The sequence below is a fragment of the Buceros rhinoceros genome, unplaced genomic scaffold (assembly GCF_000710305.1).
Source record: "Buceros rhinoceros silvestris isolate BGI_N320 unplaced genomic scaffold, ASM71030v1 scaffold22075, whole genome shotgun sequence".
Taxonomy (NCBI): Eukaryota; Metazoa; Chordata; class Aves; order Bucerotiformes; family Bucerotidae; genus Buceros; species Buceros rhinoceros.
The window spans coordinates 1-11,344 of record NW_010413693.1 but is presented as its reverse complement, the minus strand read 5'-3'; the positions used below and the strand labels follow the sequence as shown (position 1 = coordinate 11,344).

Below are 11,344 nucleotides of genomic sequence, written 5' to 3'. Positions count from 1 at the left end.
TCGTTTTGCTCTTTCCCATTACCTGCTTTTTGCGGTTTAGTATTTGGGTATACGGCTGAATACTAGAGGAAATGCTGCAATACAGGTGGGCACTTTTATGAAACACATGCAAAGGCAGGTAGCCTTTTAAAAGCAGATCTCATAAGCAACCCAAGTGTAGCAGTTTGGGATTTGGTTTGGATTTGTCGATTTTTTTTTTTTTTGAGAGAGAATTACATATTAGAAAGCTGCAGTGAGTTAAAGTAAATTTTTACCTGATCGAAAATATCTCCTCGAACAACTTCACAATCAACTTTGTATTTACAGATCAGGCAGGAAGCTGTTGCAAAGGAACCTGAGGGGAAAAACCCGTATGGTAGAAATAAGGATTTTTTCAGTCATTCAGATTTGGTCTTTTTGCCCAAGCTGTTCTGTCACAAATGCTGCTACGTTGCAGTGCTATAAAAATCAGTCATGAAACGGAAATGTAAAATTAAGAGAAGATTCTTGTAGTACTGAAAGTAGTTCTCCCAGATGTTAGTGAGCAAAAATCTTAGTTTAGGAGTAGTGATATACCACATGCATGTCAACAGGAATTATATTGTGTCCTTTCATTCCCCCCAACCTGCACAAACATCTGCAAGGGAAGGCGAACAGAACCTTCCCTTTTCCCCTTTACACAAGTAACAGAAGTGCTGACAGCAGCAGCAGAGCAGGAACCCACATGAACTCAAGAAACTGTAGGGCAAAATAACTAAGAAAATGCATTAGTAAAGCCTTTACTATATGCAGTGAAATAGGACTGTTCTTGCCGCAGAAGTGAGATGGCACAGCTGTATTGGTCCAATGGAAATACTGCTCTGAACTCGGTAGCCAGCTTGGCTTCTCCGTTTATTATTTGGTTGGTTGCTCCATCCACCTGCTTGGTAGCTCTAAGTGGCCTGTTTCTGAAGCAGCTGAAGGTGAGCGTTGGTGTCTCTATCTGTCGAAAGGGAAGGCTTACCAGGTGGCTAACACACACATCAAAATGCACAGTGTGAAGTCACTGTGACAAACCACAGTGGCCTTTTGGCATGTGCATGTCCAGGAGAGCTACGCCTACAAGGCCTTTTATCTGTGGAAAGAATAATGCTAGAGGCTGACAGAATGCTGAGGAATAAGCTAGCCAAACTGATAGATTATCTCCTAACCATGAAACGAGAGATTAAAAAAAAATATTTAAAAAAATTGGGCATCTTTGACTGTGCACTGGACTGTGTCACTCCTACAGCTAAAGCTCTCTAATTTCCAATGCTGATAGGAGGGCAGTAAGAAAGCCCTGTGACTGAGTAATGTACAGGGCGGTACCAAAGTCTTTTTTCAAAAGGAAGCTTTTAGAAAGGTAACCATTAAGATGTTGAAAGCTTTGCAGAAGCCAGGAACAGCTAAAAACCTCTGGTACCAAAACGTTACTTGCAGTATTATTTAAGTCACCCAAACCAAAGGTGTTTTCTGCTCATAACCTACGTACAACAGCCAGCCAACACTTACCCCGTTAAATTAAGGGATTCTGGGGCTGGGTACAACATCAAAGTATGCTTTGGGGATAGTGTGTCTGGGCAGGACAAAGAGAGTGGAAGCACAGAAGAACTTGGAGCAGATCCTTTATGAACAACTGGCCGTTCAGGTCTGCTCGTGACTGCTGGCATGGGAAGTGCAGGGCTTCTGAAAAGCTTGCTCAGCGCTGCAACTCCCAGAACTCGAGGCATTGCAGAAACTACAGGAAATATGACAATTATTTGCTCATAATGATTTGTTTCTAATTTAAGCCTTTATACGGTGTGTTAGGGACATGTCTGTCAGGCTAGCAGACCTAACCCTGTCTGAGGCACCTCTGGCTGCCCACTTGCAACTCTTATTATGTGAGTTGTTTTTCACTGTCAGAAGGACTTGGTCAGGAAGACAGGTTGCCCCATGCACAGGTCGTGTGAGGCCAGCAGGCCACTGCCTCTGATCATTCAGCTACAGCAACAGCGAGGAGTATGATCTAATTCCAGATTTGCTGGTTGAATGCAGTAGCCATTTTAAATTTAGAAAACAATACAGTAGTTTTCAAAGCAGCAACTTTACTGGCGGTCTGCAGTGTGAAATGGGTTCAGAGGTTCATATATGAACTCCCCGAATTGCTGCAAGGTTCCTTGTCATTTGAGACCCCGACAATTAACTTGCCATAGCTAGACAAAAAAGACAGAATAAATACAGCACTCTGAACCCTTACCTAACAGAGTTCCAGATTCTCTTTAGCCACCACCACTGGCCAACCAGCACTTGTTAAAGAGCGCCGTAACTGTATGTAGACGTGCTCAAAACAACCTCTGCTGATTTCCAAAGGCCTCAAAATCTCCAAGTCCACAGCACGTTTTCAAACAATCTTTGAAACTTAACTTACACAGGACATACAATAAAGATGGTCTGAAATCTAATCGCGGTAGTGTGCAACTGAAGAAATGGGAGGCTTGGTGTGGCAGTTGTACGTGAAAACACAACCATGATAAATACCTCATGTGGAATGGCAACCAGTGGAAAACATGACACAAAGGGACACTAGCACTAGATTTTAGTTGTTCAACCATGTTTACTCTGTCTGAAAAAAAAAAAAAATTGACTGCATCAGGCACTGAACTAAGCTTTGTAGATAAGGAAACCAAGTGGGTTTGGTCCCTGGACAATGTGGAATTAGATGGTAGGTCTCAGAAACATGCCAATGCCGCTTTTAAACTGTTTGCTGAAAGTCTACTACATGATCTAAACATGCACTTTGAGAATGGATGTTCTGTGTCCTTTCTTAAAAACAAATCCTTGAACTTGTAGTTTGACATTTGCAAGCTCTTGGAAATGGAAAGCATATCCAGCAACTAACGAAGAGATTCCACTTCACTTGGTATCATCCTTACAGACTGTCTATGACACTGAAGGTGTAAGAAGACGATCTTCAGTTCAGCTGAACTGGTGATTGATCCACAGTATTTTATACCCAAGGTCGAGTCACCGAAGTGTCAGGCTATTTTAAGATTTCAATGGAATATACCCCAAGTAAAGAATCGGGTAACAGCCAAACGGCATTTCACTGACAGACAGCAGGAGGGACCTGTGAAAAGGGCTGATTTCCACACCATGTTCTCATACATGAACATAATGAAGCACCAAATAGATCTTAAAAGTCTAAGCTTGTGTGAACAGGGTGTGGATCTTCTCCGATACACAAAGACTACCGTTTATCAGGCACAACCTCTGAAAGCAGCATTCCCATTTGAAACACACCTCATTTATATACCTAAGCTATCTAAAGAAAAAATATAGCATTTATAAAACAGAATATTTTTGCCAAGAGATACCAATCCAAGAAAAAAATTAATTGCAAGTCGTTATTACCTTGTCACATGCCCTAGTAAAAGTCATTCCTGCACATCAGAAAAGTGAAACTAAAACCACTAACCATGACACTGTATTATCCTTTGGATTCCTGCAACCTGCTCCAGCGTGTCTATGTTCTGGGTATAGTTCCGAAGCAGTTTTCCTTCTTTATCCATCAGCGCTATGAACTTGTGGCAGAGCGATGGCTGGAATTGTCCTGGATAGATTTCCTGGGGAATTCAGAAGTGCGTTACAAAGTGTAAATGGACACAACACCACCTTCATTCCAGCTGCAGCAATTCACAGAGAGCTAAATATCATCAGTAGTGACTATGTCAGCGGTTCATGCTCTCGCTCCCTTTGCATTTTCGCGTTTCTCTCAGACCCAAGTCTTCTTTCAGCAGCTGAGCTTCTAGCCATGTCAGGATGAATTACTCCATGCAAGTTGGCATTTTGTTCCTCAGACAGCATAAAAGCAAGGAAGGGTTAGATCTTTTTTGGGTTTGAGAATTCTGAGATGGGAAAGCTTTCTTTCCTTTGTAAGTGTGAAGTAACCTCAGTATTTGTTACTAGAAACATGTGGGTGGACTGCAGTCCGACAAAAATTTCAGGAGGAATTTGGATTCTGGTCTTTTGGTTTGGGAGAAGCGGTTTTTACTCCTCAGGATTACCAGCACCCATTCCTAGAGGATGGCAGCCTAGAAAGCAGAACGGCATCGGGTGTAAAGGTACACGGACCAGCTTTGCTAATTGAGCCAGTTACAGCAGTCGTCAAGTTAAAACCATACGGCTTAGCAGAGCAGGTCCCCTGGGCCCGGTAGGCTGGATCAAGGTAGAGGAGAGAGGTGTATCTAAAGAGCACATGGAAAATAGGAGGTACTTTTATAGATGATGCGATGTTTACGCACAGTGAGCAAGGAGCCTGCCAAAAGGAAAAATTCATGTGGGCACGCAGCTGGAAGCTTCACAGTTGGAACCTCTGCCTAGAGTTGACCACCCTGGCTGGTGCCTCTGGTTGCTGTGCGACAAGGAGTGCCTCAGCAGCAGCAGCACGCTCTGTGGTGCTCTCAAGAGCACTTATTTAGGGGAGGTACTTGAAATCCAGACCCTCTGCCCACCAGAACAGCAACTGGGCTGGAGTCTCACCTGGGTAAGTGAGGCCTTTGTATCAAAAAAGCACCAGAGTCTCTGGCCACAAGAAAATTAGCAAGGAGGATACTTAAAGCTGAACCAAAAGGTCTGTCACAACAGGAAATTGTTAAATTAATCTTTGTGACAGCTCTGCCTTCAGCTGCTATATAGCCTAGCTATTAACAAACAGAAAAGACATTTTGAAAGTGGTGTTTTTCCCCAAAAATATTTCAAGTTACTCCTAATTCTGATGCTCCGTGGGTCTGTGGAGTTAAACTGCAGCACTGTTCAGTGACTGCTCATCGTGCATTACCTCGACTATGACGAGGCTGTTACACGACTGTAATCTCATGTGGTCCCAACAGCTTTTATATCGCCGTCTGAAGAAGGAAGACGTGTTCTGCCACTGAGCTCTGCTGTTCTTTGCCCCTAGAATCAAAGGAACTTAACGTTTCATGGACTAGGAAATCAATCTTCTAACTGAGCTGATGGGCAGAAAAGGAGGAGAAAATATTTCAGTAAATAGTATCAGCCAGATTGGATTCGGACTATTCTGGTAAAACCTGTGTGTAATAGACAGGCTTCAAGTAAGTTGGGGTTTTTTTGTTTGTCTGCTGTGGGGTTTTGTTGTTGGTTTGTGTGGGATTTTTTTTAACTATTTAAAAAACAAGTAAGTGAATATATTAATGTGCATCAAAATATGTTAGTATCTGGACAGGAGGCCTTCGGAGAAAGCCAAGCAGCTGAAGAATGCAGTGATTTTCCTTTGCCTAACTTTGTGAGTGAAGGGAAGAAAGAGTGAGTGCAACTCAGCGTGACTGATTCTCACAAGTCCTTACTGGTCCTGTAGTAATTCTGACAATATTTTGGGTTTGACTTTTTTGTCCTGAGGAAGTTTCAAACTAAATGCAATTTTTTTGTTTCTACATATGCCTGCAGCTTCTACAACTCCTTCTCATCTTGGAGATGTGCTCGCTGCTTTTTTACACTGTTTAGTATCACTAACATCTTCCCCAAAACTGCTGCCTTCTCCCTTTTAAGCAAATGCAGCTCCTGCAAAAAAGGCTTTAGTGCTCTAAGATGTAGAGAACCTTGTGACAGCTGTATCAAACCCTGAAACAAGAATAAACGTACTGGTGTATGAAACGCCTTTACTGTAAATATGGTGATAACGTGAACGTCTGACATCAAAGAGCGTGTGACAGCACAGCAAATTCAAAGGTAGCTTTCCACATGCTGGCTCATGTTTCTCATAATTCTTTCTTTTCTCGCTTTTCAGAGAAAGTAACAGCAGCTAAAACTACTGAGGTTTGATCAAATAACTACAAGTTTTTAGGTATCCTCCCTGAAATTAGAGACACCATCTAGAATGGCTGTATCTATAACACACTTAAAACAGGAACAGTAGCAATAAGGTTTAAAAAGAAGAACGGTGTTAGATGTTCCTCATAAGGCTCATAGGCGGTTGCATACCGTGACTAACAGAGCACTGAGGATACAGAATTGATACACTGCAAAGACCTGCCCAGGGAGAGAGTTCCGATGCCACGGACGGACGTCCCTCACTAGAGTAAGTTGAGCAGAGTAACCTATTTATCTACGTTGTTTATAAACAGAATAGTTTTATATCTGAGTTACGCATTTTAATATTGCTGTGTGTCTTTACTGACCGAGACAGAACTCTGGAAGACTGTACCTTTGCAAACTTAAAAAACGGCCTGGGATCCTTTCTGAAATATTCTATGTCAAACATGGCTTGAGGGTCTGGAAGGTCTGGGAAGTCTACAGCGAGGCGTGCGTAGATGCCATCTCTCGACCTGAAGTCAGGTATTCCGCAAGACACAGACACCTGAAAGACATTTTGCAGTCTGAAATAAGTGGAACTACACATTTGGCTATAAAAAGTTGCTGTGGTACAAACTCTTTGGGAAAACAGTTCTGTATGCTCACACTGCTCAAGAACAAAACCAGTCTGGGTTCTCTGCAGTTATTTTTCCTTTGTCTTTTTTTTTCCTTTTTTTTTTGACTTTGATAGCAATTTCCAAATCACAAACAGGAGAAACAGCACAGAAACACAGACTGACAACTGGACAAAAAAACCCTTTAGTACAATCCGTACTGGTGGTAATAACCAGAACTTACTTTTAGTACTGGAAGTTTTGTAAGAAATGAACAAAAATTGAAGATACCGTTGCATTAAATTTGATTAGTAAGTGTTCATTGATTTTTTGACTTAGGCTTGGACGAGGTGGTTGACTTTGGGTTTTTTAATACGAATAAACCCCTTTTGATAAACAAATTGTTTATCAAAGCATTGTAGTAAATAAAGCCTTAAGTTCATTGTCTCAGACTACCCCAAAGTACTGTGGGAAGAGGAGAAAGAGGGGTATGACAGCAGTTCCAGAAAGAGCAAGACAGGGGGGACAGCAGTGGCCATGCTGGTCTGAATTACTCTTCGTTTCTGAAGGGTGTCACACCCTCCGTGTGTGAACGGAAGCAAAATCACCATCTGGTACATGGGTATAAAGCTGCCAATGTACAGCAGTTTAAAAATCCTCTTTAGTACAACAGTGAACAGTCTTATTACCACCATAGAGCGGCACATGTTAAAATTCAATCTCCTGAAATCTAATCAAACCCTCCGTATCATCCTCCCCCCCAACTCCTTCCTTTTTTTTTTCCTTTTCGAGTCCTATTTTTCTAGTTCCTCAGGCTCCAGCGCAGAGAAGAAGGATATTTTAAGAGATGCACCGACATTTTATTTAAAAAAATCATGACCTTTGTTTCAAATTAAAAAATTACTAGGATGGAAAATGTTGTGGAACAGGTAGACGTGATCTTATTTCATAACTCTTTTGCATGGAAGCAACTGTTCAAAGGTTTAAAAGGTTTTTTTCTTGTAAGAAGAGGGATCTTGTAACTTCCAACTTAAGCTCCACCTTGCAGTGAGCATCCTGCTAGTGGACAGCTGTGCCTCCGCTTCCCGTCTAGCAGAGCTGTTTGGTTACAGACACTGAGAGGGTCACATCACCTGCACGCCGGGAAGCAGCGGCTAAGTACGGAACCAACTCCCTCTCTATTCTCTCACTGTCACTGCAGCAGTACGTACCCCAGCTCCAGTCAAGACCATGATCTTTTTGCATTCTTCTAGAAGTTTCACAGCATCATCAATAGTATTAATATCTTTCCGTTTTTTCCTTTTTGGGGGTTCTGAAAGGATGTTTATAACGATTTGCCACAGTGTCATATCATCCAGTTCAGGTGGAGGGATTGTTTCTGGTAGCAGGTCTTTCAGAATTGTCCGTGGGTCTGTACCTAACATGAGGTGCTGCTGGACGAAAGTGTAGGGACCTAAGGAAATAAAACAAATATTTAAAAATGAGTCAGGTGTTTCAGATGGTTATGATCACTGTCTCATTTATTAATGCTTACTACTGCGATTTTATTAATCCAGTTTAATGCTTCTTTCATCAGAACATCAGGTGTGCTTTGGTCCGAATTCTGAGATGACAGTCCCGCCAGGGTTGTTCCTTGGTGATTATAATTTTCTGCTAACCCTACGAAGGCTTTCATAGAAAGTTAGTCAAGGTTGGAATCCCACCTCACAGCAAACTTGATGGCTTTTAGAAATGCACTTATTTAGCAACAAGACTTTCAGTCTCTCCATTTTATGGATTCCTTTGGTTTTTTCCAAACCACAAACATGCCTGTACTTTCTAGTCATTATAAAACATTACTCTACAGAAGACAAATAGGGGCTGCCAGTCCATGGGGCTTTGTTGTTCTTTCAGCTGTCTAACACTGAAGATTTCAGAGGTGACCTCCTAAAGTCATCAAACCAATCTTCCCAGAAACACTGGCGGTTAGAGCGGTAGAAGAAAAACAGATACACTGTAGGAAGTTAAACTCGGAGGACCCAAATAGCTGTCACTAAGACTCGCTACAATACATACAAAGAAAACAACTGTTACCCATAATTACCCAAAGGTACCACCAGTGATCGTGTACCGAGGGATCAGCAAAGGCAGCGCGTGGGCAGATCTTCAGTGGAATGTTGTGTTATCGTAACATGTTTTCTTGGGGCTATTCTGACCAGTGCTGGCAAAGTGAAAACTGTGGTGTTCCACACTTGACTAAGACAAAAGACCTCAAGTCCAGCTCCACTGCACCCTTGAAGCCAGTGTCCCACACAAATCACCAGTGACCTTAGCTGTGACCTTGCCTCTGAGCAGGGCAAGAACTTTCTGCTGAGCTCCCAACTGCCATGCCCAACTTAATCTGTGGCTGCTGTGCAGTGTGTGTATATACATCTCTGCAGACTGGTAATTCCCAGTAGGAAGAGTGACTTCAGAGTCCTACGGATTGGCTAAAATCACACAAGAATCATCTTCTTGTTCCTTGAAGAATTCTAAGGGAATAGGCTACAAAGATGCCATAAATCTGTTCCGTTTAGTGAGTCTGTGCATTCGCTGTTGATGTCCGTCATGGCAGGATTTCTACACAAAAAAGCCATTGATAATTTTAATCAAAATACAGCAAGTTTCAAGGGGTTCATTTTTAAACTCCTCAAATAACACAGAGAATAGTCAGCAACTCTAAGCTCCTCAGAGGCCGTAACTGCCAATTTTCCTTTCACCAGGAGAAATCACTTGAAGACTGGGAAGAATAAAGTGACAGTTCAAAGGCAAACAGCATCTAAGAACATTATAGAGGCTTCTACCTATACGTGGTCTTGGGGTCCAGTCGCTAGAACTTGCGTGTGAGGCTCTGTCATCTTCGTCGCTGTCACAGGAGTGAAAACCATTGGCTATGATTTCATCACTAAAGAGGAAGTTATCTGCAAGACAGGACAAGCACAACAACGGCGGGTCACGCGTGAGCCAAGGGGTACAGATACGTATTCAAATATATCCCCAGACCTAAAGTGCGCTTTCAGATCTGACTGCAGTGAATGACCAACAGGCAGTTTCCGCATGGAGACACAGAAAATTTCCACTGTTCTGGAGTTTACAGATAGGCTGTCAAGGCTTCGGTAGATTTACTGCAGGATTGCTGTCTCAGTGCTGGGCTTCAGTGGGCTGGGTGTTGACCTTAGTGAAATCTTCGCTCTATAAAGTGCTGGGCATTAAGGGGTCTGCTGCTCAAAAAAAAAAAAAAAAACACCTGAGGTTTTTAAAAGTACAGATAAAAATTCCTTTCTTTCACAATTCTCACTTCAATCAGCCCACTGAGAAATTGGATGACGTGAAAACGTTGTCACCGTTTCCAGACCCATCTCTGGCTGGGTGCTCAGAGCACAGCAACGGCAAAGCAGCCCACAGCCACACAAGCAGGTACAGTGACATTAGAGCGTTTTGCTGGCTGTTGTCTTGCTGCTGAGCTGCAGGTGACCACGTACACACGCCTGTATTTCAGTTAGGGCAGACAATGTGCTACCTTGAGCCACCTTCACTGCCTTTCTCTCTTCCATTTCACCCTGCCGCTGCGTTTGGCAGTTACTCCACGCAGTTACTTCGGTTCAGCTTGGGGCCTTAAGCCAGAGTAACTCAATCTAACTTCACCCTGCATCTCGAGGAAGGAGCCCACAGCAGACTGAGGCACCTGCCTCACAGCCTGCAGCACTGAGCTAACGTTCAAGGGCAAATCGACACTACCCTGAGCCATTCACCAGAATTTAGACTACTTAAGGGTTTTTCTGGCTTCATTAAAAATAGCCACAGCAACTGTAGCTTCACTTGTTGAAAATCTAAGATTATGAACAAAGGAGAACAAGTTCAGTCACGCTCTCTAGATCAAAGAATCACTACAATAATTTTTAATCTCTCTTTGAATGACCCCCTACACTATTTTAGCTAGATTACTTCACCTGGCTCTTCAGTAAAGACCACCACAAAACACCATCATCTTTTATTCAGAGATTGTGTTTTCCTGATCTTTCTTGGCATAAATATTCTGATTCAAATGAAAAGAGGCAGAGGACAGAAATCTGCTTTTGTCCTTGCTGTCTTGTGAGACCGCAGGTCCTCACTGACTTGCTATTTCTTATTATCAGCCTACACATTTACAGCGTCTCATTGCCACCCCAGTATGCAGGAAGCCAGCGAAGGACACATTATGCAAAGAGCATCATGAGGAAGAAAAAAGTTGATTAGAAACATCAGTAGGTGTGAAGTGCAGGTTTTACTAAAACAACCTTCATGTCTACTGAATAAAGACTCAAAGCTTGCAAAGTCCTGTGGTATACAGGTCACATTGTCTTGTATTTCAGAAACACTGTGACAGATAGAAGCAGGGCAAAGTGGCAGTAGCAGTTAAATTTGTAACGACTCCCGGGAACGTCGGAACCAAGCCTGCCACAGCAACCCATGCAGTAATCAGGAGTGCAATTATCGGCAACACAGTGCGAGGTACATTGATGCTGCCGCTGCCCAAGCAGTACGCACTTCAAACATAATCTGCAAAGAAACTTTTCAGAAGGTTATAGTTTAGTTTAGCGCTGCTGTCACTGACATCTTAACCAAGACTGGAACTGAAGTTATTTAAAGAATTGTTCAAGATTGCTGCTCCTGTGCAGGTTTCCAAGAAACAAATAATTCTCGTGGCAGGAATTGTGAAAAGGAAACAAGGGCTTATGGTTGTTCGTTTTTAATAACTTGTTGCCAGCAACACACAGAAATAAGTGTTTTCAGAAGTGAGAGCCGGGCCGACTCCTCCCGTGAAGCCCAGCACAGGGAACAGCAGGCTTTGACAGGGGCCGGCCGGGGCGAGAACCGACTCGGTTTAGACAAACGGATGCAGCAGCTCGCCCCAGCCGCCCTCAGCGCACGGTTACGGAGATGCG

The 11,344-nt window shown here is 42.9% G+C and overlaps 1 protein-coding gene across 1 annotated transcript; it reads right to left on the bottom strand.

Moving 5' to 3' along the window:
• Positions 1-254: 254 nt before the first annotated feature.
• Positions 255-9,347, bottom strand: LOC104494066 (NAD-dependent protein deacetylase sirtuin-1; the record flags this gene model as incomplete). The annotated part of the gene is made up of 5 exons (XM_010136852.1): positions 255-334; positions 3,455-3,602; positions 6,200-6,352; positions 7,613-7,854; positions 9,224-9,347. Coding segments are annotated over 5 exons (747 nt in total), but the record flags the coding sequence as incomplete, so codon positions are not given.
• Between the last annotated feature and the right edge of the window lie 1,997 nt (positions 9,348-11,344).